Source organism: Tubulanus polymorphus, chromosome 5 (assembly GCF_964204645.1).
Source record: "Tubulanus polymorphus chromosome 5, tnTubPoly1.2, whole genome shotgun sequence".
Classification (NCBI taxonomy): domain Eukaryota; kingdom Metazoa; phylum Nemertea; class Palaeonemertea; order Tubulaniformes; family Tubulanidae; genus Tubulanus; species Tubulanus polymorphus.
In genome coordinates this window covers 5501048-5528943 of record NC_134029.1, presented here as the reverse complement: position 1 = coordinate 5528943, position 27896 = coordinate 5501048, and the positions used below count along the sequence as shown (strand labels likewise).

The 27896-nt window shown below is 37.8% G+C and overlaps 1 protein-coding gene across 1 annotated transcript in view; it reads left to right on the top strand.

Annotated features, from left to right (window-relative positions):
• The window catches only part of LOC141905473 (transient receptor potential-gamma protein-like), a 28141-nt gene extending 742 nt beyond the window's left edge, over positions 1–27399 (top strand). The window contains exons 2-11 of the mRNA XM_074794339.1: positions 16391–16912; positions 17067–17301; positions 17650–17805; positions 17894–18033; positions 18603–18970; positions 19421–19619; positions 19993–20187; positions 23992–24033; positions 24281–24470; positions 26795–27399. Of these exons, the coding sequence (XP_074650440.1) occupies positions 16391–16912; positions 17067–17301; positions 17650–17805; positions 17894–18033; positions 18603–18970; positions 19421–19619; positions 19993–20187; positions 23992–24033; positions 24281–24470; positions 26795–27399 (2652 nt within the window). The remainder of the gene's footprint in view (positions 1–16390; positions 16913–17066; positions 17302–17649; positions 17806–17893; positions 18034–18602; positions 18971–19420; positions 19620–19992; positions 20188–23991; positions 24034–24280; positions 24471–26794) is intronic.
• The last annotated feature ends 497 nt before the right edge of the window (positions 27400–27896 follow it).

Here is a 27896-nt window from a genome sequence, read left to right as displayed (position 1 = left end):
CGAATGGAATAGCCTATAATTCTGAATTCAATTCCACGGCAATTTTCGATGCTTTTGTATGTTGTTCAATATCAATTTTACGAATATCCATATTCCAGATTTCACTGACCCAAAACTACACCATCAATGTAGAAAGACCCACTCGCCTGTGGTATTCATTTTTCAAATTGACCCACTTACTCGCTTGTGGTATTCATTTTTCAAATTGATCCGCTCACTCGCCCGTGGTATTCATTTTTCTAATTGACCCACTCACTCGGCCTGTGGCATTCATTTTTTCAAATCTGATCAGATTATGACGTATTAAGAACTATGGAACGGGCTGTTGTATTATCATATTCGGATAGAAGGCTTCGTGCTTTTTTCATGGTCGCATAAAAGACTGGTGGCAACTCGGACTATTTACTAATTGTGGTTTTAGAGATTGGCATTCTCGACGTGGGTCAGATAATATCACAGTAAACGCCAGTGTTTCGCGAGGTTATTGCTTCTTGCGAACCTTGGGGAATACGGATAGTGATTTGAGGACAGATGTAACCGCTCTGATAACGAACATTATTTCTCATCAACGGTTAACGTAGCGCATGTAAATCGCTGACCAAGTCGTCTCTGGGGACGGCATCGATCGCAGCACGCTGGAGCCAAGTAGACATAAGACCCGAGCCTCTTCTCGGCGACACGACAACCATACGGACCCGAACAGGATCTTCGTATGATTAAATATTTATGGACGTTTTTCGTATATGTAGATACGCAAACAAAGAGGGAATAAAAAATCGCCCTTATCCGCGAACTAATGGTATTAGTTTCTTTTTCTTATTGCTGTAAACCGGATTTGTCGCAGATGAATCGTACTTTTTCTGATCCCCTGGGATCCGGCAGACACTTCGATAATTGTTCGTCGCTTTGACGTTGGAAAGCAATGTGTGCAGCCAAGAAGTTCATCTGATTATCTGAAATCTATGAGGGTACAAGCATGCAAACTCATCGACCTGCCACTCGGTCGGTTAATCTGTATAAAATGTGAAAAGTTGCCGTATCCTCGCTAAAGCCGATACTGTCCACGTGGATAGGCCCCTTGGATGGATCAAAGTAAAATTGCTGCAGATTTGTCTCGTTCCCTTTAAAGAAATTCATGGTTGGTTGAAGCAACCGTCATTAAGAAGGTCGACAGTTTCGTATCAAGAAGGACGCACAACTACAATAGATTCTCGGCGAGTAATTTTGAGATAATCGACTTCAGTAATTTTGATGGAGGCATAGTCAGCAACCGCCTGGTCATAGTTCGTCGACCTGCTGAGTTCCGTCCGCCGAAAAAGAACAACTGATATTCCGGCAATGTTGCGTCTGATCAATATAAATCATTCTTGACATTCTTCAGGGGTATAGTCAACGTGTGATTTCCGCCGTTTTGGTGTTATTCCCTGGAGAGCTAACCTTACTGCTGTAAGGTAATGACAAGGCTCCGATGAGGAGTTGTTAGCGGCATCTTACTACGATTAACGAGCCTGTTGATTGATGAAGCCACAAGAGGAATACTTGATTTTATTCGGGCATTACTGCAGAGCACAAAGGTTATGCTTTTAACCGCTCAGCGCAGGTATGTGAGCTTTGCTAAGTTAACTAGCTCTGTCTATCACAATCTCATTAGCAATTCGTTTAAACATGGTTCTACTCTTATACGCCGACAATTAATCAATAATTTAAGATATCATATGCGCAACATATTGACCGTTTTCCCCCCATTTTCAATTTTTGATGAAATCTAACGATGCGATCTTGACTGAAAATCGAAACCTTTCATTTTTCATTCTTAACTTCCGCGCATCTTCTCATCGCTCTTGACTTCATCTATGATAGACAGCCGTGGGTGAAAAAATAGATATGTCTGATGTGCATGACGAGGTGAATGAGGGCATTAGGCATTAGGCTTTTTTTCATTAAAAGTATACCCCCCTTTGGGGTCCCTTTTTGTCCTTTTTCTTTACTACGCTTTACAGTGTAGAAGTACTTTCTGTAACTTTTCTTTTATGTAATAGTGATGACTGTATTTCTGTATTGTATCTCTTTAGTGAAGAAATAAACTTATTATATGACAATGCATTAATATTATATTTGAAGACTTTCTTTTTGCAACAAATCAACTACTGATCCAGATTTTTACCATGACCAACATAGTAGGTAAAATCATACGAATAAATCAGCGAAGGCCGAATTTATTTTCCTCGATTTCATCACGTTGTCCATCCATGGCATGGATTCATTTGTACTGCTTCAATATTCGTCGTCGTTTGAACTGTTGCCAGCGATTGGAAGGGTTTCTGCTCATCTTCGAGAAGCCATTCTATTTTCGGCTCAATTTTCTAGCCATATATAAAACTGCTGTTTGATCCTAAAACTTCCAGCGTTTTTCTGTCAGATAGTTTGTATATGTAGAAGTAAATGTATTTTGAATGGCCGTCAACGAAACACTAACAAGTGATACTTATGATTTAGATATCGGTCCCTATTGCGAATATTTCATAAAGCAATATCAATATTTTCGCCCACACATTTTCTTCGTAGAACGACTGAAAATGACAACTTATATTGCGGGTTCGAGTCCCCGATTTAAGAGGATGTCCTCCGGCGGCTAGTCAGAAGTATATACCTGTCGATCATCGAAGCAGATGATATTTCGTTTCATCTGTGCTTTCTGACTGTAAAAGTTGCGCTTCCAACTGAAAGTGGACGCGAATTCGTCTGCTGGCCGAGTGAGAGTATGAGACTGACACGCAATTATACCACTTAATTGAACATTATCCCTGCAGTTACGTTCGGCTACGGTTAACGGAATACTCGTTAATCCAAACGTGAAATTGAACGCTCGTCCAGAATATCAACATCTATAAACGTTTCGATCATCTTTTTTCGAGACCTAGATTCGGCATTTTTGCTCATTTGTACCCACTGGACTTAGTCGGATATAGGTTGGGGATGAACATCAAAATTGTAGCTCCAAAATGCCATTCCTAGAAACGTCTGACATTTTGTTGAATTGAATACAGATATTATTGGTATTTCCCTTAGAACTCAGAATGACGGCTAAAGATGAATCTTGAATATGCTGAAAACATTCGCTCGTCTGCCTGCAGCCGTTAAGAAATATCGGAGCTGATATTTTGTGAAAATGGAGTCCCCTGACAGTTTGTGACAGCGTGATCAATATAGCTGAGGACAGGCTTGCATCCGTACAGATGCTGTTTTGAAAATCGATGGCGGTTCTCGTGGTTATATTCTCAGGTATTTTGTTCATTTAATCAAAACAAATTGCTGTAGTGAAAAACGAGAACAGCGAGCGGAAATAACCGTCCTACAACATAAACTGAAAGCTGATACAAGCAATTTACGGGTAATTTTCCGTGAAATTCAAACTACGACCGTTATGTTCTGTTGTGGTAATTGACGTGGTTAAGTTTTTACCAACTCCGAAAGAATATTTGCTTGTAGGATTTGGGCGAAAAATGTTGTCCAGTCAATATCTAGTTACAAAGAGACTTGTAGAAAAAGGAATATTTGATGATAGTATCATGGATAGGGAATTAAATTCGATTAAGCTCCACGAGGATTTCAATTACGTTGAATAATTTATGGTAGCTATTTAAATCAAGACCTTTTCTGGCACAAGTATGTATCAGTCCCTAAGTCCATCATAGTAATGGAATGGCAACTCTTGGTTCTAGGACTGGCACTTTTATATAAAATCAGAATACGGAGATGATATTCAGAAAATTGGCTGTATCACTTGATTGGAGCGTTAAGCAAGTGTATTTGACATCTCTTCACGTGCAAAATAGGCTCTAAGTGTTCTTTAATCTGATTATTCACGCTGTCTTGCACATTGATTTATCTGATAATGATTTCTATATCGCACTAAAGATTAACATATGTTCTTCTAATTGATGAAGACAATTTTCTGACGGCTTGAATACGAATGACTTCATCAGATATATGTAAGCAAAATTTCAACACGAACTGGATGAAGGCAAAACGGATGTGATACGGAAATGAAGGACGCAACCACACTGTGTTAGAGATTTTTGAAGAAGTCCATCTAAAAAATGGCTTTTTCTGATGGGATGAGTGTCAAATCTACTGGAATGATGACATCTGTCTAGCGAAAAGGGCTAATCTCAACGGGAAGGCAGGGAACCGAATCCTCATGTTTCGTTTAAGCATGGATTGTTGGGTACCCGAGAAAAAATAGAAATAGATTTATAGTTCACGCAACTGAGATGCCGTGTTTCGATGAAAAGTATCCACCTAATGACCGATTGACGGCTTAATCAAGTACTAAGCGAATTTGTCGGAGTGTCTAACAAGACAGCTCGACACGCGCGCAGTACCGTCGACCTGCAACCAACCAACCAGTGTGAGAATAGACCATCTGTAACCTACAAGTAATAGTCTACCGTAATGATTGGCAATCAACAGGAAGCGGCATGACGTCATTGACAAGTAACGCCGCAAGTGGCTTGCTTCTTGTGACAGCCTGTTACCGGTAACTGCTTATGAACGATTAGCGACCATCGGATTTTCTGCCGTCATTTGCAGGCACGTGTCACCCGCGTTGATATTATAAATAGAAAACCAGGTTCATTCCAGGCCCACTCGGCAGCTAATCGTTATACACATTTATTTCACTCACCGACTCTGAAGAATCTAATTACTCGAATGAGGATCATGAGATGGAGAAACGAAGATTCGATTTAAAATAACTCTGACGAATCTAGCTTTGATTAAGCACGAGTCACATTTTTTATTAGTCTGTATTTTAGTTATTACTATTTCCCGTCACGCGCCAATAAAGGAAGACGACGCAGACCAAAAATGTGCAACTGACTTAACGATCATTTTGCCTGGGTTGAGAATGGCAATAACGTGCCGGTTGTACTACGACGATGGATTAGATGCAAGCAACTACTCGGCCTCCTGAACGATATCAGAGATATCTCACGTTGATTTTCTTGTTCACTGATTTTTACTGTATTCGAAATCTTCGACATGATTTATATACAGATATAGCCAACACTGATGACATGTACCATATCCCATTCTGTCACGATTCAATGGTTCTGTTCGCAGTAAATCGTATCGCAGGGTTTAACCATCGTTAGTTCTGGTCGGCCGAGATTCCTGCCAGAAACCCGTCGCTCATCAATAGGATTATCTGGATATCATATTTACGATGGACACAGAACAAACACACATTCTCGATTGGTAGTCATCTGTTACATAGCTGTTCAAAGTCACTGATTCCCAGAGGGGTATGTTAATGCTACTACGGACTTTATTATTAGCGCGGGTTGCTGATGAGCATTCTACTATACAAATCTAATATGAATGATAAAGCTAGGTTCCTGGGAAACAAGAACAAGATTGCGATGGGTGTATGTATAACCGATGCGACAGTGTCCACAGTGGGCCTATTGCTGGCCAGCCTCTTCGCGAACTGCACCTCTCCTGCACTGTGATGCACTTGGTGAAGCGTGCTGAAAAGATTTTTGTTCGGAAAAGATCTTGAAAGAAGCTAACTTCCATCATAAAAGACCTGTTATATCCCCGCTGCCACCGTTTTAAGATAAGTGAATGGAAGATGAAAAAATAGAAGCTTTTACTCCGAAGGATACTTAATTAAAACGCTATCGTGTATTACAAGATTCAGCACCCAGACAACTAGCTCAGCCTGAAGCGAACGAGCGATACTGTGACATTGTGTGTGCGTAAGATACCTTTTCTTCGCCTGCAGACAATCTAATTGTAAAAGAAAGTGTTTCTAGAAAATGAGACAGGAAAGGCTGGTGAATTTGCAGCTCTTTCATATCCTGAGTCTTGTACAAGTGTTAATGGCTGTAACGGTTCCTGAAATGCCCGAGGCCGTCGAGACTATGACAACTAGCGACAATAGTCTGCCGAGAGCTACGTCAACTTCACTAAATCGAGTTACGGCGAAAAATATCCGGCAATAGAACGAGACTTGACAAGATACGCCGCGCGTTCTAAAAGCCATAGCTTTCTTGGATTACTTTCTACGAAAAATGTGTTTATAGAAAGTTCTTCGAAAATCCACGATGTGAATTAATTCAAATTAACACTACGTGTCATCATAAATCCTAAATAAAGATCGAGTTGTATCATCAGTGACTCATCAATCCGTCACGACCCAATCCTTTTTCCGTGGTTACATTAATGAACAACGGCAAAAAATAGATGCAGACTTATTCCATAACTATAAACACATAAACCAGGGAACGATCACCGAATTAGTCATAATAACACAATACTGAAGTCGAATGAACTGTTAAGTCATTTCGCAAAATGCCCCTCCCAGGTCTTTTCCTATGCATCACTGCTTTTGAGATCGATTTTTTACTTTTATATTTATCACGGCTATTCGAATCAGCCGATGAAATGATATGAAAATCATCATTGATATGAAAGTCGTTGTATTAGTCGATGAATGACGCCAGGAATGCTGTTTCGTTGAGATGGCATAATACTAAGGAGCTCTTAAAACGTGTTACAATCAGTGACAGCAAGAGTCTTCTAAGTCAACATCAATTACGGCAACGAATCGGAATTTAATGTAAAAATCGACGAGTTAATGTCTATCCAAGACGAAGAATGTTTCATAATGGAATAGGTCGATGAGGCGAAGTTAGTGAGTTTGAATCTATTGAAATCGAGCTCAAGCTTCGAAATTCGATTTGATGTGAAATAATCTGGATTTTCAAATAACAAGTGATTCCGTCAAGGGTGTGGGCGACGACTACGGGTTTTCATCAGTAGTCGTGGACCTTTTATCTCCGTCTATAAATCCTTCATTAATCAGATTTTCAAACATCAACAAAAAGCCCCATCAATTTACCGGTATCCTGCCTGGTGTTGATGCGACGTGTATGCCACTGGTGTTCCGCCGATCTCGTTTACGGTCGGTTTGGTAGGAACGATTCAGTCTGATCATGAAATTTAGATGGCATATGGCGGATGGCTCGCAAATATCGCGCTTAATTTCTCTCGGACATTTTTTACATTTATATCACTGTATGTAGCCTAGCGATGCAGCTATACGCGCCATATTCACCAGTTAGGCCGATAAATCAAACATTTTCATACGGCAAATAATTGAGATATATAGTGTCATTATTACTGATGCCATGATGAATTTCAACAAGAGGAGGTAAAGATCATATTCGCCGTATAGTAAAAGAGAAACCCTTGGCCTTGGTGTAAACAATAAACGATGTACCATGATCCCGCGTCTAGAGTCATTCAGACTCAGCGCAACATTATAAACCACGCTCTTTTTTTATCAGATAAGTATTTGGATAATTTTGTTTTGAGCCACATAGATGTATCAGCGTCTAATTTCATTATCGTCTAGGATTGGAATTATCTATCAAATACGCTAATCTACGTATAATATTTTTCAGCTTTAGTATATCTATACATGACGTTTTACGAGTAATTAGAATCTGCAGAATTCATCTTGATTTGCCCATCAGTATTTGATGTTATTAGATATGTTTACAATATGCTGCGATTGATTATTATGTGTTGCTGATGCCGCCGTGGGTGAGGGTGTTGTCTGCGTACAAAATGAATGCTATTTGGACGTGCGGTGACTTCGACTGTTCGAATAATATGCGCTGAGGTGTTTTGGCACCATCAAAATGTTGATAATACCTTTCTTCAGATTTTCAAAGCATCCCCGAAAATCTAATTCGATTTTACTAAACATAGAGTGAAATATAGTTTAGGAAGGTTTTGAAAAATGATTAATTAAATATCATCACTATTTTGACTCCACCCTTAAACTCTACAACCAAACACTCGCGCACATTTTGTAGACTTCATTCAATACGTCACTTCTAAATGATTTTAGAAATATTGTATACCGATATCCAGGGTTGTGTCCTCCCGAAGATAATTCGATTTCAAATTTGAACTACGTTATGCAGACGAGACTTAAACAAAGCGCGCGTCCACACTTGTGTCAACACTTGATTCATCGTTCATCGATATTTCGATATTTTACTAAGGATTGCATTAGTAATGAGGAAAAAGGACGAGTCATATATGTTTATATTTGTTCGACGTCATTGAAAACAGCCTGTAACCAGTACTGCGCTAATATGATGATAGATGAATATTTGGTAGAGCGGGCGTAAATAAAAGGATTCGAACCCATCTTATGCAGATTAAGCGATACGTTTCAGTTTGCTGTCGATGTTAAGTCGCCGTTGCGTACAAATTGCGAATCCCTTTGACAATTCGATCGGAATGGTCACATTCCTTTAACGAACATATTACTTTTCTTTCTGCGACAGACAGAAATCTAATATAGAAATCTATCCCAATATATGATTGATGATGGTGTATAGTGAGGTCACTGGTTAGGTCACTAGTTTATTACCACGCCTCACGTCTTTAGCTTCCGAAGGGATCCGCGAATGACTAAGTTGTCAGTTTTTGGCGTCACTTCGTTGACGGCAAATCAGCACCCATTGGCAAAACATGTCAATTATTTCTAGATATCTCGTTTCACGGTTTCCGGATTACGATATTGGAATGATACAAATATTTCCTCGTTGTCGGTATCAATGTTTTCGTGAAGTCCTTATTGAGTGCATGAATCTTCACGACGATGAGTATGACCATTAACATCCTCTTCACTTGTGTATGGCATGCATGGTGCTTAGAAAACTCAGGTCATTTCCAGTCTAGCCCAAAAGACCAGCAATATGATAAAAACACGAAGATGCCGATGGTAGACAATTTATTCGATATAGTTAAGTTATCTTTGGTGAATTTGTTACAAAACTTCTTTACGATAACCTGTCGTATTAGATCAGATATGCAATATTGGCTGCGGGTAACTAGAACTATATATACTAGATGGCAGAGACCATATCCTGGGTAATATAATGATATCATCAGATTCCCACACGCAGATATATACAGTATATCAGATAAATCTTTTTCGACGATAGATACATCGGTATACTTCTCCCAGTCCTGGCAGTGGTTGTCTCCAGAGTGATCTACGTTGCTCTACGATCCTAAAATGTAACCACTGTGGTACATCAGACACTAAGGTTCTTGGTGAACGGTACACTTGAAAGAAAGTTTCTTCATCTATGGTTTCTCGAATTTCAGTCGTCATTGTATAAAAGTGCGTAACACCAAAAGACTTACAAATTCTAAAATACGAGTATGTACAAAATTTCAGCCCGTCAGAATCGCATCATATTTACAAGACGCCAACTACAAGGCACCTAAATGGGAAATGGCGATGATGCACGCATGAATTTATTTGCATATTAAAGATTATTGTTCCCAGGTTATTTCATATTTGCATTTTTACCCAGTTAAAACCTAACGTTTCCCTGAGGTATGCGCGGTGTATACATATATACATCCTTACTAGCTTGATAAAGTGATAGAGCCTGAAATAAAGCGGTTGGGTTAATCGTAATGTCGGGGTTAATCGAATGAAATAAAGATAAATTTAAACCAATTGACGTGTTTAACTACTATCGGACTGCTAATGCGATTAATGTCTTCTAAGCTGATGCAGCAGTAGCGCGCGTGTATATACTTGTGAACTAACGTACTGTTAGACAATTCATTAGCTGATATTTCGCCTGCTTGAGAGCAAAATTCCCGGTTTTTCTCAGTATTTGTCTTTGCTGATCACGGATAGATATCATTGCTGCAACTCCATTATGTGCGGTAGACTTAAAGAGGTTTGCGGTTTGGCGATTGTCACGGTTTATATACGAATCTCTTTATTTCTTGGACCAGAATGAGATGGTATGTAGCCGCATCTAGAATCATGGACGATCATCGGGAAAATTTGGCATAACCATAAAAGCAACAGAATGTGTGGCGAATTATCCGCGTGTGGATTATCAGTCATTTCGCGTCTCTCATTTCAGTCAATCATAGCTGGCGAGGCATATCTGATGTCGGCTACTACTAATGTAGCATCTATTTGTATCTGGCATTTACAATTTGCTGAACAAATACTTTACACGCCGTCGAAAGACCATTAACTGTATTCTGTGTTGACGCAAGGGCACGCGAGTGAAGACTTCTGTGCTGAATTGATATAGATTTTTTGCCAGTGGTCGCCGGATGTCTTTTTTCTTATTTCCATAAATCTGGACGTAATTTTCCCGGTCTGTTGCACTTTTTCGCGTAAAAATAAAGATCGATGATCGATTGGTGTTTGGTCTCTTATTGAGTTGGCGAGTTTTCTAATTGACTGGCGATTCGGTTGACCCTAATTTCTTAACCATTGCTGTAATTCTTTGATCTTTGATGGTCAAAAAGTTCTTTTCTTTTTCGAAGTTTAGTGTTAAATGTCACTGAAAAATGTTCCAAATCCTTGTTCTTTGCACTGGAAATGCTATTCTAGACACCTAAAAGTCTGTACCGGTTATCAGAATATTCTATTTTGAACAGGAAGCATTAAGAAATGGTTAAGTAAAGTTTTCATATTTTTCTCATTTGTCAGTTTGCTGCAAAACCTCGTATATGAACCAATAAACCATTTTACAGTTGCTAGCCGCCATTTTGTTAGGGTACTTATGTCCCGTATTGTTGGGTCATTTTTTTCTATTTTTTAAAAACTATCCGTGATGCGTGTTGTATCATATTTCATCTGTCCATGGATGGATTTTGACAACTTCAGCAACATTCAAACCGCGTGAATCTCTAGTATCAGTTATGTAAAAATCATTTCTCAAATTTACAACAATGCGACATGAGAGCAATATAAAAATCGGTGGTCAGTTTTTGCCGTGCGCATAGAAATCAAGGGTACTGAACTTTGAAGTTTGTTATTTTCAGAAATAATTTTCTAAAAAATCCAAGCATTTCAAGAACTGTGCGCATAAATGCCCCCTTTCAGGTGAACTTTGAAATTTTAAGATATCTTGCCTAGTTTTTTTCCTATGGCACTTTAACTGCAGCGCGTGTATTGTCATTCCGAGATTCGGCGCTGTTTTCTTTGCGTGTATTTCAGTATATGGGCGTTATTTTTTCATTTTTACTACACTTGTCTCTACGGAAAATGGTTTTAATTGTTGGTTCGAGTATCAGGTTTTAATATTACGGCATTAATACTGTATTCCGTTCTCCGGCGCTAGTTCGTAATGGCTGTATTGGTAGCCGCTTTTACAGCAGGCAGAGGCTTACGTACATGCACCCAAGAAAACCCAAAATATCACTCTTTTGTTGTAAATGCAATCCACACACTTCTTGCGTTTTTGTGATGGTAGATGTCACTTTTTACTTTTTATCACCGGTGTCTGACATTAGGACTTGATACTTGATATGTCACCACCAAAGCAAGAAAACGTTTTCCTATATTTTCTTCCCAATCTAATCAATCTTGTGTGTACTTAATAGAAAGTATTCATAGAAAGTAGCTGAATATTTGCCCCAACCCATTTGTCCAGCTTTTTGACCACTTCTCCATCCATCTAATTTCAGTAGATTTTTATGTAAATTTATTGATAGACTACTGATTTAAATGGTCATCATACTCGATTTTGTGTGTTATATTTCTTTTCTTCTTCCATCTCAATATAGGCCCATATATTCTCTTCCCGCGCGCAACTTCGAATACGTGATCAAAATGCCGTTCAGTCTCGCTGCTAAAACTGGTAAAAAAATCCCTTTAACTCCAACATCTCTAATGTCTTCGATCTATTATATTGCATAAATGACGTAATATTAAAACCTGATACTCGTACCAACAATTAAAACCATTTTCCGTAGAGACAAGTGTAGTAAAAGTGAAAAAATAACACCCATATACTGAAATACACGCAAAGAAAACAGCGCCGAATCTCGGAATGACAATACACGCGCTGCAGTTAAAGTGCCATAGAAAAAAAACTAGGCAAGATATCTTAAAATTTCAAAGTTCACCTGAAAGGGGGCATTTATGCGCACAGTTCTTGAAATGCTAGGATTTTTTAGAAAATTATTTCTGAAAATAACGAACTTCAAAGTTCAGTACCCTTGATTTCTATGCGCACGGCAAAAACTGACCACCGATTTTTATATCGCTCTCATGTCGCATTGTTGTAAATTTGAGAAATTATTTTTACATAACTGAAAACTAGAGATTCACGCAGTTTGAATGTTGCTGAAGTTGTCAAAATCCATCCATGGACAGATGAAATATGATACAACACACATCACGGACAGTTTTTAAAAAATAGAAAAAAATGACCCAACAATACGGGACAAAAGTACCCTAACAAAATGGCGGCTAGCAACTGTAAAATGGTTTATTATAGTCACCTTAGTCATCGCTTCCATTCAAAAATGTAGATATTCTGATTATATCCGTATCCACCATCGGCAGACGATGAGGATCTTCTTGTCGCAATGTATATGTTTGATTTTGTTTTTATTTGTATATCTAGGTGGAATCACACGACCCTCACTCAAAAGAGGTAAAACTGGCATGGAACCCTCGTAGATATATTCTCATTAAAACATCTATATCATAACCTCATAGCGTACAGTACCCCATCTATAGTCGACATAGGAACCCAAGAACCGTTCTGTACTCAGGTTTCAGTCCGTTGTAAATAATCATGAAGTTCTCATGATCCAAATTTCTTACATTTTAGTACAGTTCGGTTCTTAGCTCTTATTAGGCCACATGTCAATCCCGTTCGCTGATGAAATTCCTGAACTTTATATAAAGATATGCTCCATGATCTACTAGACGAATTTCCGCAGCAGGAAATGACATGTGACGCTATACACCAGGCAGTGACGTCATACGCTGCGCTTAAAAGACTAACCCCAGTTATCGAGGATGCATTAAGCCATAGTGCTTTGAGAAATAATTGGTGCCTCAATGTTCATATTTACCTACGGCCAAATTGTAATGATTTCCTAAGGAATGCTAAAGCATGTGCTGCATAACCAATTAGTAAATTAGGTAACTAATAACCCAATACGAACGTTTTCTTAGGCATGAAGTTGATCCATTAGTTTCCGTTATCAATTCACACAGTAGATTTGATTAATCACAGGAAATGAAGCTCTAAAGAAAACGTTTGGTCTTAGATTAGTTTACCTGATATTCTAAAACTGAGCCGACTACCTATTCTAACAGGTGTAATGATTTTGAAGCAAATTTGAAGCCAGCAATGACTGATTCAAATCGTTAATTGTTTATCTGTTCGAGGACAAAATTCTACTCTGCCACGTGAAAATGATCTCATGTATATGGCTATGAAGTGACTTGAATTGAATTGTACTAAAATTCAACCACTGCATTCCGTTACTGGCTTAAACTTTGCTTCAAACATGATCCCTAATCATGAATTGTGGTGTTTTAAAACTGTGATTTGTTTCTCATTCCTGATCATCATGTATTTTGGACATGTATACATGTATTTTAGTGACATGTGTTAATTTATTTGTCGTTGTATGATACAATGTGTAGTGATTAACATCTACAAAAAACAATGGAAGAAACCCAGTCTGTCAACTAGACCAATGAACCCTCTTTTTAATATCGATACATTCAAACTATATTCATCGCCAAACTATCAAACATTCAAACCCTGTCAAATATTTCAAAATCCAATACAATTCAACCGGCAAATTCGTAAAATGCAAATACACAGACTTTAAAGAAAGGTCAATGGCCCATTTTGTCGATCTCCACATCACATTCTCTAACGAACTTAATTGTAAATTCCAAAAAACGATAATGATGTATGAAATAGAATTAAATGATGGCGCGCAAGGCAGCAGTTAATGAGAAATAATCATAGATATGCACCTGGGAAACCTCGTAATTTATCGGTCTAATTGGTAAGTGACGAGTCGTTCAGAGTTGATGCCAAACGATAAATATCTCATAAAGGGGCGATAAAAGGGTATTTTTATTTCCTTCGCTTCCAACGCTAGACGGTGATGATAGCTCATAGCAATAGCCGATGATACGGTACTGATTTCCGATACAGGACCACACCCTTCGGTAACCATGGGAACCACACCGCGACATCACCGGCAACAAACAATGCTTATCAACGCGGGTAGGTCAAGTGATACGTCGTGGAATTCGTTTGGTTGTTGTTTTACAGAAATCCGATATGCAGATTTGGCATTTATTATTTACCGAATGTTTGGAGCTGATGACTTTTTTCGATTTCCCGCTCGCGCGGGAGAATGTGGTAACAACGGAAGTGATATAGAAAGACACTTCATCGAAATACCGCGTAACGAAAGTCAAACAAAAAAACAATACCCTCGGGATACTCGGAATCGAGTATGCGGCCCCAATACAGCTGATGACAATACAAAACCTGCCTTTACCAATACTATATACTACTTTTACAATCTGATTCAATCGTATACGAATAGAATTCTTGTCGTTAATGTGAAAACGAATGCGAAAATGAGAATATTGTAAAAAGATCATGGCGCTTTGGAAAGAGAATTGATTGTTGCTCGGGTTCGTTACTCGTTAAAGCAATGTTTTCTACCCCAAACAGCCCTGAACACGTGAACACCGTAGAGAGTTGAACTACAGATAACACACGCGGACGCAGTAAAAGCCTAATATATCATTTCATGGTGTCATTTAACAGATATCAGTGATTGATTAATACATTCTCATTCGCTGGACGATACCTTGACAAACGTTATAATGTTATTCCATATACATCTCAGTGAACCAAAAAAGAACACCTCGTTCGAAAACTAGCTCTCGCAGACGAAAATAGAACCCACATGGAATTCATATGCGTGTGGAAAGCTGAATTGACAGATGGAGAATTTGATTTAATGATTACTCTGCATTGTATCGGATACTTTCAAATTCCAGTTATATTATTTTATTTCGAAGTCTTGAAAACAATGTATCAACGACGGATACAAATTTGAACAATTCAGTTTATGGCAATTTTGGCGGTATAATTTATATGGTGACAAATATAATCAAAATCAAGCTGTCTGTAGAACTCAATAATCGATGACGACAATGGCTCCCTGTGACGTAACCCAGGGCTTACAGTACATAATGTGTGGGGATATGAAATTAAGTGCATAATTGGATTAATCCATCAATTTTACGCCGAAACTTCGCACTGCCTCCCGGGAGGATCAGAGACATCATGTAGACATTTTGAATACCGACAGATCATAACCGCAATACTCAAGTCCCACTTAAGCAGCTAGAGAAAAGTTTCCCAGTATTTAAGCGTTAAAAGTTTGAACAAATTTCACCCAGTCCTGGAAGTGGTTGAAACATCCACAGTGATTTACGATCCAGTGTGCCCAACCGGGGTAACATCAGGTTACAATGGAGGGGGGTTATCGGTTTTGAGGGGGGTCAGTATGAATTATTCTTCTAAACTTAGTAGACATATCTGGGTTACCGGAACTTTTTGAATTTCTACTTCGTGTATGTTCAAAACCCTCTCCGACTGAATTCTATCTGAAAGATTGAGCTTCCTCTTGAAGTGAACACAATAGTATCCAACATTATACATGGGTGGAATATTGTCTTTGTTGGTACTGTGGTACAGTAGACACTAAGGTTCTAGATGAAGAAAAATAGGACGTTAGAAATTGTAAAGAAACTGCTCGGATCGAAAATCGTGCATTTCTACTTGATTTAACTTATATACAACGATGATAATAACAACAATGATAATAACCTTAATGATATTTCATCAACGATTTTATTACAATAAGAAGTAGCAGAAGTAATATATTAAATGAAATATTGTGATATAAGATATGGTATCTGATAGTGTATGGTGTAGATAAAGAGGAGAGTGAATCCCTCATTATCGCTCTTTTCTCGTCTTGTCGATTAGACAGGACATCATTGTAACGAGTTATCTACACGGCAATATACGTTGTTTAATTTCCTGGTCGTGGAATTCATCATGTCACTATCGCGGGACAGCTTCGAGTAGATTCTGATGGCACACCGAAGACCACTGGCGATATAACAGTCGCTGATAAATGGAACTCGCCGATGTGGAACAGCCAGTTTGAATACCTGATGCGTCGACGTATTTAGGGAGTGATTCTGGGCGTACTGACGCAAACAATTAATAGCTGAAATAACTAAATATGTATCATCACTCGAATGAGGACAGTTAAACTGCATCGTAAACAAGAATAAAATAATTGCGTAATACGTCTATGTCCCCAATCATCCTCATGAACAAGACAAACACATCATAATGCCTGACATACACCATAACCAAAACAAATACACTTCATCATTATCTAAAATTGATTGAAACTGTATTCATGAATTCATTTTCATATTTTCTAAATTGTTTTCCAGGGGTTTCTCGGCGGATATCCATCAACGTCGTTCACTCCAGATATAACTCCGATCATCCTTGCCGCTCACAAGGACAATTATGAAGTGATTAAAATTCTGTTGGACCGGGGCGACAAGATACCAAAACCCCATGACGTACGATGCAGCTGCAAGGACTGTATACAGAGCAGTTCGGAAGATAGTCTTTGTCATTCCCGTTCCAGAATCAATGCATATCGCGCTCTGGCTAGTCCTTCGTTGATTGCCTTGTCTAGTAAAGACCCGATACTGACAGCCTTCGAGTTGAGCTGGGAATTGAAACGTCTGAGTCGCCTTGAAAACGAATTTAAAAATGATTACGAAGAACTGGCGAAACAATGCCAGGAGTTTGCTACGGCGTTACTAGAACAGACTCGAGGATCGCACGAGTTACAGACTGTTTTGAATCACGACACGGAAGGTCCTGTTGCCAACGAGGCGACGGGAAATGATAAAATGACCTTGAGTCGTTTGAAATTGGCCATCAAGTACAAACAGAAAACGGTAAAGTATACTGATTGAAGCCGTTTATTTTTTCCACGGCGCAAAGATTGCGAACCTCCGACCCGCTACTCAAATGAGTTAATCTCTGCTTTATCCATTTCCACCATCTCGCTGATTAATCTTATGCAACCGCTGGTTTTTATTTTCATTCTAGTTCGTATCTCATCCTCACTGTCAGCAGCTTCTCGCCTCGCTGTGGTACGAGGGTTTACTGGCGTTTCGTCGGCGTATGATAATCACACAGCTTACTGTTATATTCGGCTTCGCTATTGGCTATCCATTTCTTTCAATGGTCTACTTAGTCGCCCCGAAATCAAAACTTGGAACGATGCTCAAAAAACCATTCATCAAGTTCATCTGCCATACGGCGTCATATATGATGTTCTTATGTAAGTAATTGGACTAAAAAAACGACACTAAAGCACGTCTCGATCATAAATAAGAAAGATACTATGCTATGAGACGAACGGCCGCCTTTAGCCAGACGATACGTAGTTGCAAACAGTTTAGGTAAATAGAACTAGCCCTGGCAAGCGTAACGTGCTTACCAACGTGCACATCAATAGAATAAGGATGTTAGGGCTAATGGACTACGTGAAATTGGCTTCAAGAGAAACGTTTCGTCTTTCATCTAATTTATTTTCCTTGCTGCTCACTTATCCTTACTGCTGTGTATATTCCTGGTAATGGTCATTCGTACAACACGTATATAAATCATCTGTATTTGCCTTTTTCAGTTCTTCTGATTTTGGTATCACAAAGGATGCATGTATTTACGTTTTTCGGTGATAAAGGACCGGAATTTTTACCGCCGTTTGGTACGACATCACACGTAGAGAGACGAGGTTCGATGCCATCGATTGTCGAAATGTTTATCGTAGTTTGGGTGATAGGTAAGATACATGTGAAATAGAAGTCGCTTTCGGTGTTGCGATACAAGTTATGGATATCATTAAGCGCCGTACTGATGCTATTTTACAGGGTTTTTATGGACGGAGGTAAAAACGATTTGGAAAGACGGCGGCAAAGCGTACATATTAGACATGATGAATTTATTGGATTTTGTAACGAACTCGTTGTACGTGGCTATGATTACATTGCGAGTGGTTGCATTTTACAAGGTAATTAAACGTTTTTGAGACGGTTAGATAATTGCCAATTAATGACGAAGCGGTAATTAGCAATACGTTACCATCGACCTATCTTACCGTGTGCATTTAAGCGTTTACGCTTATTTGCCAAACTCGAGGTCTACAATTTTCGACAATATGAGTGACAAAAATAAAATGATATACGCCGTAACATAGCGACGAGTGCTGTCTTTACAAGAACATTTTAATAATTTTACTTAGTAATGTTACAAGTTATACAACGTTGTGATATTCCTAGTCTGCATGAGTGAAAAAAATGTATACTGGTTTGGAAACATAGCAAATTTTCTATTAGTATACTCGGTCAAGGGCTGGACAACATGATAGATAATGAAATTCATTCCACATAACTATTGCAAAGAGGACGCATCCCATTTTCTATATGTACTTTTCATCCACTCACATTGCTTTCGGAAATGAAATAGATAGATAAATAAATCAAATTCTGAATATTTTTTCTTTATTATTCAATACTTTTGTTGTTTCATTTCAGTTCATTGTAACCACTTTTTGAGAGATGCTAAAATTTTTATCCATAGGTATATTTCGACCCTAACCCATCCGAAGCCAGGACACAAGTAAGAATGTTGTGGGACGCATTTGAACCGACACTTGTGGCAGAAAGTCTTTTTGCAGCCGCCAACATCTTCAGCTCTTTGAAACTCGTCTATATTTTTACGATGAATCCACACCTGGGACCGTTGCAAATCTCAATCGGGCGAATGGTCGTCGACATCATGAAATTTTGCACGCTGTATTTCCTGGTACTGTTTTCGTTCTCGTGCGGCCTCAATCATTTATACTGGTATTATGCAAAGGAAAAGATGAAAGGTTGTAACCTGACACAATCGGGCCAGGCTATCATTGATAACCCCGCCTGCTCACCGAAGAACAAGTATTTTGCAAAGTAAGTTACGAGAAGGTCGCGTTTGATCTAAGATCGCTGAGTATAATAATGTAACGCGCTTTGCCAATGAAAAAGTCGGGTTAACGGGTTTAATTTCAATACGGAGGGAAAAAACCCCGATGACTTTCATGACTGACGGCTCCGTTATTTTGGTCGGTCGAATCATGGACTCTAAAACGTCCATTTGTCGAATCATGGACGTAGAAACTATAGAGTCCATGGTCGAATAACTGGATCCCTGAATACAAGATTCCCAAACCAAGGTTTGGGAACCAAGGTCAACCTGGACGTGCACCTGTTCTGTCATCATATTTGATTTTGTCAAGTTTGATTTTGGATGAATATTACCACCAAGTTTTGAAACACTACATAGTTTTGGCAGTTAATATAGACTTTCGGCTTTTCATTTAGCTGTAATGAAAATATATTCGATCAATGTTAATTTTTCAGTTTATTTGAGATAGCTCAGACGCTTTACTGGGCACTGTACGGCCTTGTTGAGTTGGACAGCACGTATCTTCAAAAAGAAAAACATATATTCACAGAATTCGTCGGAAAGCTCATGTTCGGCAGTTATTGCTTCATTTCGGTTATCGTACTTCTAAATATGTTAATCGCTATGATGTCGAATTCGTATCAGCAGATTTCAGTAAGTACATTGTTGTCTGTAAAATTCCAAAGAGCGCTCGCCATATCAAAGAATACTGAAAAATTCATTTCAACTATCAACCAGTAAGCACTAGCATTTACAATATTGCTTTCAACTATTTCTAAGCCTTCGCCGATATTTATCTATCATATATCAATTATCATTATCTATCTTTTTCTAACGTGTGTAGTTTTATTTGCTCATAATACAAATTACAATTCTTCCCATCAAAGAAGAAATTTACAATGGAAAATCTCGAAAAATATTACGTTTATATAATAAGAGACAGCGTTTTTATTTTTGTTCTTTTTCTTACCAAAATGGAAGCACAGCATAATCGCCTTTGTTGTTGTTTTTTTTTTTACAAAAAAAGGAAGCTGCTGATATGGAATGGAAGTTTGCCAGATCGAAGTTGTGGATTTCGTATTTCGAGGAGGGTGGTACACTTCCAGTACCGTTCAACATCATCCCGAGTCCGAAATCCGTGTTATACTTGTTCCGCTGGTTCAAAGATAAACTGTGCAGTTGTACCACTCAGCAAAAGCGTAGTAGATGGCAAAGCATTAGAGTAAGTTTATAGGCTGGTGCGGGTAATCCTAGCAGTTGAATGATTACTATTAGATTATGTCAAGATTCATATCGATATGGTAAGGCATTATTATCCAAACGAATGGGTAAGCCATATGGCAGAAAGTTTATCTTTACCAGATAACATACATATATCGCGAACTCAATGACTTAGAATGAAAAGCTGTTCTTGGCTGATAATCGGTTTGCCAATTTGCTAGAATATTTCTCAGAAAAAGTCACCGAGCATATTGTAGCAATTTTTGTCGCTTAATTATGGATCGTTCAAAAAAAGAAAATTTAAACCTAAAACATTGTGCATCCATAAATGAAAAAGAGAAGACAAACATATTCATTTACGACAGTTTTAAAGAAATCTCTGCTAGAAAATATTTATATATAATTGTTCTTTTTCACCACTTCAAGAAAAATCGTCAGGTAAAACAGTTCTATGCGTCAGTTGATAGACCCGTAGTGCACTTGATGGATGACGCGTATGTTTTGCCTATTTTCTGGGTGGGGCACTGAAATACAGTACACGTATTAAAATACAAACATCTATATTTAGAAAAGCAATTTTCTTCCAACGCCTTCCATTTTGAGGAAAACGCAATATCAACGCTTTAGGTGCAAAGAACCAAGACGTACGTTTTTCCCATGGTAAATTTTATGTATATGTATATAGAAAAAATATGGTATCAAAATATGACATCATTAAAAATGCCGGGTTTTATGAGCTTTTTCAAATACCCTTCAAATCGATTTGTTCGAGTACTACTTACTAGTGCCCCTCCTTTACTGTATTAGAAAATAGATATCATGTCTTTTATTTCGGCCCTAGTATTATCTACTTTGTGTTTCAGAATTGCAATATGAACCTTTACGGTGTGTTAATTTTTTCTACTAAGAGTTCGATGTTTATTTTACTTATTTTCAGCTTAGTATCTGTGCTTTCGGTTACAGGTTGTTACTGATTGGTTTTGATGATTAATTATTAGCATTTGCTTTCATCTCGAAGGATTTAAATGTTAGATTTAGAACTCAAAAATCATCATTGCTAGTCGACAAACGATGTACCCGCTCTTAAGTAAGGGTCATCGTGTTTGGTTGATCTCTTTGGTAAATGATGATTGGTCGAGTTCTTTCAAAGGAATAACATTTATCTCCTTGTTTTCTTCCTTATTTTTCATCCTATTCATAAATTAAAAGACTGGATGAAACTAAGAATACTTTCTACGGTTATTTTCAGGGAACGCATCAGGTAGACATGCAACCCACACGTATTACGCGATCAAATTATTTACCTCATATCATAATCAAACGAACGTTTGATTCTCAATATCGTTCGTGCTACATGAAGATCCGACATTGATCCATTGTCGTCCATTTCATGCACATTTAGATTCAGAACGCAGAATCGTGAAATCAATCGTGATCAATTCTAAACTTTTCAAATGCAAATATGCCCGTAAACTATGATATCCATGATCAAAGCTTCTTCGAACCTAATGTAATCTAGACGTTCACCTTGTCTTTAAACAAATGAAATTTTGAAGCAAAAAAGTGATAGAACAAGCGAAATTGTGTGAAACGAACGATTACTGGACATCTGGATCATTCATTGCATGACCTTAGATTGTATTTCGTAATAAATTCTGTTGTGATAGATTCACTTTTATAATCAGTTCATTTGAGGCCATGAAGTATTGAACAACCTCGCGGGAACCGCTTGGATTCATGACAAGAAACTTTGATAATCGAACGCATTTTACGTCAGAAATATACATACAGTTTGAATTGAATTGTAGGAAGTTTCTTTGAATTAGAGAAATCTAAATAATACTGTTTTCAGATGTTTTGATAATAATTTTAATATTATTAACAATTGGATTCATTCGATTTAAACGATATACGTTAGATACTCGAAAGGAGAACACAAATAATGCAAAAACGATTGAAGAGAGAATTATACAATCGCTTACATTAGAAAATCTTTTTCTAAAACTGTATAATTTGACTAAAAGTAAAAAATCTAAATTTACTTCTTAAATTGGAAGATTCGAATCTGGAGATGAATATTACGCTTCCACTTCATCCGTATGAAATTTTGACACGAACTACTGGTACCCCTTACCTCATCCAGTCACGCGTAATTCGATTTAGCGCAAGTTTTAGATTTTTTAGTTTTTACTTTTATAATCACTGTTTTAGTTGACCGATTTTATGTGTGCATAGATATTAATTTCAGTGGGGCTCTAGAGGCCATGGTAGAATCAACATTATATATCGATGTTTAAACTAGTAGATTTCGATGTGGAATGAATGGAATTAAATGAACGAATATTTCATCGGTGTCATAGATTTCTATTTCATGACGATTTTAGACGATATTTTGCATATGTTGCATTTTTGATTATGTTTCCTGCTAGTATTCTCATCAATGTCATATAAATTACACGTGGGTTATATTGCGACCTTCAACGCGTGATGTGATTTATGAATATCAAATCTGGCGTTTGATTTCACTGTTTTGCGATATGTGATGGCAGCACACACGTCGTTAAATAGAGGTTTTTAGTTAGTGTAAATTAACCATCTGGTACCCGAAACCGCCCCAGGCAGTTTACACAAGACACCTGTCCTTAGTTTTTATCACGGCCTGTATAATCGTGATTTTTCACATTTCAAACACGGATAGTTCGTAACACACGCTTCATAATCCTCGCATTTCTGGGACTCGAACCCGACCCAGGAAGACACCGACTCAATAAAACGGACCTTTTGGAATTAAAACTTCATGGTCTTAAATGTCCTAGTTTTCATTCGTATTTTCATATTTTTATATTCAAATACTCATCGTATCATTTCATTCATCTAAAGGAAAAATGAATATCTGCTTTCCTATTTTATTCGTTTGTTTGTCTTTTGAGTTACAAACCATTTATCTTATATTAAAACATATTTTCTACTTCATTTTTAAAAGTTTTCTATATCTCGCTTACTTCGGTGCTTAGCATTTTAGCGGGAGACGGTAATTCAAGGCATTCCTTTCGTTGGTTCCTTAAGTTTAAACAGGGTGGCGCTCCCTGGTTAAGACGGTTAAAATGTACAATATACAATATTGTTAAAACGAAAAGGAAACGGATATTTTGATAATGAAAAATCTAAAACCAAACCCCGATCATCTGGTTGGTATTACCAATATTATCAAATATATCGCGTGATTCAAGCTAATTTTAAATTTTGCATACAGCTCTGCGTTCTCAAATCTCAGCATTCAGTCAAGATTCCCTAACACTATGATATCCCCGGTAATATTATCACCCATCACTGCCGCACTGGAATTGCGTAGAATTGTAAATCAAACATGATATCATAGCTGCACAGACTAATTGTCTCTACACACTACACTTCCTCTTCTCACACACAGTAGAAACCTAGACTATTTTATGTGCTATTACGAATAAACTTCTTTCTTATCAATAATCTGCCGGAAAATAAATGTAACAACGAAAGGATAATTCTTCATCGGTTTTGAAAATGTCGTAACAGTAATCAGACTCTGTCATAGCTATTGTAGTTATAAAAGACGATTACAGTAAAGCAATTTGAAATTTTGGAAATCGTAAAAAAATTCTACTTCTCAAAACACATATCATATATATCATATAAAGCACCACGTGCGTCCATGTATTCGATTGACACTTTCTGTGTTAAAAGCTGCCAATCGTAAAAGATACACTGAACTCACCCAAACTAATCTATCTTACAGCGTTTAAAGATTCGTATTTATTATTCTTTTCAGAAAATTGTTAAAAAGGTTAACGAACGCGAAGCAAGATACCAGGTAAAATAACACCATCAGTGATTAATGACGCACGCCCTTATTGAAATAGTCAACCACACCTTAGTGGTGAGGGAAACCCGTACGTGAACTGCGATATTTTCGTGTAGGACCAAAATGAGCTTATCCTCGTCTTAGCGTTTCCTGACTCGGTGTACAAGCTTAACCCGATATCTGTTATAGAAAAACAGAGGAACAAATTAAGATATGATTTTTACTTGACAAAAATATATTTTTTCTCCGTTTTTAGCAAGTGATCAAAGATCTCATAAAGCGTTATATAATGGCTAGACAGCGCAGTACAGATAACGAGGGAGTGACCGAAGACGACTTGAATGAGATAAAACAAGATATATCAGCGTTCAGATACGAGTTGCTCGAAATACTGCGGAATAACGGAATGAAAACGCCCAATTATGGAAACTACAATAAACCTACCAGTAAGAAAAGTCGAAAGAAATTTAGATCTTCCTGACCAAAACTGGGTAAAAATTGGAAAACCATGAACACAGACCAGGAATGATGACGAAATAAATGTCTTTCAACCAACACGTTACGTGAATCAACTAGATTTATTAGAGTATTTTATAAACTGTTTTGATACTGGAATATTTTGTCCAATAGAATTTCAATATCATCGAAGCACGAAGTGTTTTTAATTTCGTTCAAGTAGTCAAACATTGTCCCCAAAGTAGAAAAAAACAAATTCTAAACTTCTCGTTCGTTGTTGCCTACACGGACGAACCGACCAAAGCCGAGAACACAAATAACTATGGAGGCGCCATGACAGGTACTACTTTCTGGAATTAGCTTCAAAATCGGTGTAATGTTAATGGTTTATCCGCGTTTTCCTTTTTTGTCCTCCACAATCAGGGACCGGCAGTCGTTCGCTAAATTTTCATACCCCAGCCCTTTTTGGTCTGCGTTCTATTTTTCTTTCGTTGTCGGGAATCATGTAAATGTTCATCTTCTAATTATAACGGCACGTGTGTTTTCAAATGTTTTTCGAATTCTTTTCTGGTATTCGATTGAAATCATTTATGTTTTGGAAACGTCAGAGCCCAGAAAAGAAAAAAAACATTTGAATACCGCTGTTAATCATTTTTTTTGCTGAATGATCACATTTTATATCTGCGATTTGCATGATGAATTCATTCATGAAAATTTAGATTTAAATCTTTAGTTTGCATCCGATTTTGAAAATTGAACCTTATTTCCAACTGACATTTCTCGTAGATTCTAGACACCAATGGGTGGCGGACTGGTTAGAACAACTTATTTTGCTCGGTTTGATATACACATATATGACATTTTGATCGGTACATTAATTATTGTTTGTTACTTAATATTGACGTGTTAACCTCTGTGCCATATAAAAGCCCAGTACACATTGTGAATTAAATATTCAATCAACCTATTCTATGTGAATAGGCTTAGCCTTCATCGATAACTTAACGTATGTGGCCAACATGAAATCAAGTTTTCTTCTATACGACTACATTTACATGTACAATATTGGCAGTCGAATGGTTAAGTTAATTTGATGAATATTTAATCGTCTTGTATATATAATAGGATCTTAATTCGTTTTCTTATATGACTTTTACAATGACAATATCGGTTGCATGGTTTTTTAAGTAGTTAGTATCAATCTGGTCAAAGCCAAGAGTTTTACTTTGATTTGTGTTGGCATGAGTTCGCTTTCAATGTTCAGTTATATTACAAATTGAAAAATGAATTCATGTATTTTTTGTATATTCTATTTTGAGTGCCACCAGTTTTTTGTATCAAAGCCGTCTCCCTGAACTGTTGAATGGCGGTTCTGGCGAATGCGCATGCACCTTGCAATTAATGGATTTAATCTATCGAATATTTGGTGTCAGGCTTGTCTTCAGTTTGTTTTACCTCATCTCATTGTGGCGATTTAATTTCTCTCTGGCATATTCCTGCATATCTCTCTCTCTCTTTCTATATATATATGAATTTCTTTATGAGAATAAACCCACCGAAAATGGCAGTGTTCAGAGCAGTCTTTGTCTAACCTCACTGAAAACAACGATCGATATTTTTCTAATTTGTTTTCAAGTTATCACATCGCTCAAAGGATAGGCGGGCGCTGTTCTGAAAGCACAGTTCATTCTATACAATTCCTATATGTTTTACGGATATTCAGCGAAAAACTCTTACCTGACCTATCTATTCAGTTTGACGCGTTTCCGCGAAACAGGGACTCGAAATCATTTTTACATGAACCTACAAATACTGATATATTGGTGGCTATATTCACATAAGATGCTCACGTTAACTTTCGCATGTGCAAAACCCAAAACCTTCCCAACACTAACATCTGTCCTGCTGATATTAACACTATCGTATGTCAACGATCACAAATTCAATTCAATCCAAGTACAATCTCAACACGCTGATCATTCACACGCTTAGTATCACTGGTATTGCCTATCTTAGAAATCGAATGTCTTTTCTTGATCCCCTACGACTTCTTAAAAGTGAGAACTTGGCTTTTTCCGGAAATCTGTGCAACCTTTACCGGATATGTAAAATGATATCGCACCAAATGGCAAATATATTTAGGGTTCTGAATACCCGGCCGATAAATCAGAAGTTGAATAATCGTTTACTTTCTTCCTAGATCCAAGTTTTAACTTTCAACCTCGAATGCAGGATATTGACTTTTGCAAAGTAACTTCCTGCTTTAACTATCTAACATATTGAAAACGTCTATTTCTTATCTAAACCGTTTTAGGTGGTCGTTTAAGACGAAAGAGAAGCCAGATTTCAATAGATCGAATCAAGAAGACAATCGACACCGGGGGAGCGGCTGGAATGGATACGATCAGTGAAGAGGGAATCAGCAGCACAAGACCTGGTAGTATGCGCCGTAAGCAGGAGATGGATAAATCTAAAGACCCAGGCGACGTTAAAGGCAACGGTATCAAACCAATAAGTATACCGACTAAGATCGACGAAGGTCTCGGCGATTCGATGGATCAGTCAGAGAATCTTGAGAAGAAAAGTGGAAACCCGAACGACCCTTCAGAAATTCAGCTAGATCCGTCTAAATTACCTGGATATAAAAACGGCACGCCCCCTGTTGCCAGTCCCAGTACACCAGGTTCTAGCGACGGTCCTTGCACGCCTGAAACTCCTGGTGCTAATAGTCTCGATGGATCCGACAGTCCGTTTTCGATAAAAAGGGGGCACCCTAAAAAGGTGTCTTTCTCTTGGAACAGTAAAGCCGGGGAACAGAAGGAGCCGTACGTGTATGACGGTAAACCTAATGGAAATGTAGAAAACCCGGACCAAACAAAACCGACCCATGAGCAAACCCCTTACGTGAAACGTCGATGAAAAACATTTGTTCGTGTTCGTATGAAAAAAAGCTTAGTATGTGATAATCTCTGAATGGAATATGATGTATATGACATTTTTTTTCTTTTATGCTATACGAATAGTTGTAAATTTTAAAAATTTCTTTATTTTAAGTGGCGTCATAGACATTGACAGTGATGAATGATTTTAAAGCGAAAAATACATCTTTTACCATCTTGCGTTCGCGGGAGTACAATGTATTGCAGAACTAGTCAAATTAATTGAATTTGTTTAACAGCTACTTAAAATTCGATTTTACACTTTTAAAGTTGGGGACGATAAAAAAAAGTATCACTTCGCATGGGCCAGAAAAAGGTCCGAACGCAGTAGATATTCCATCCTAAGCCGTTCATTCAATATTCCCTAAGCACAGTGGAACCTCATTGATACGCATCTTGCGGGAAATCGTTGCATCAAATAAGTTTCGTGTTATCCAAAATGTAGATTGATATGAATATCTCAGTCCGGGCATCTGG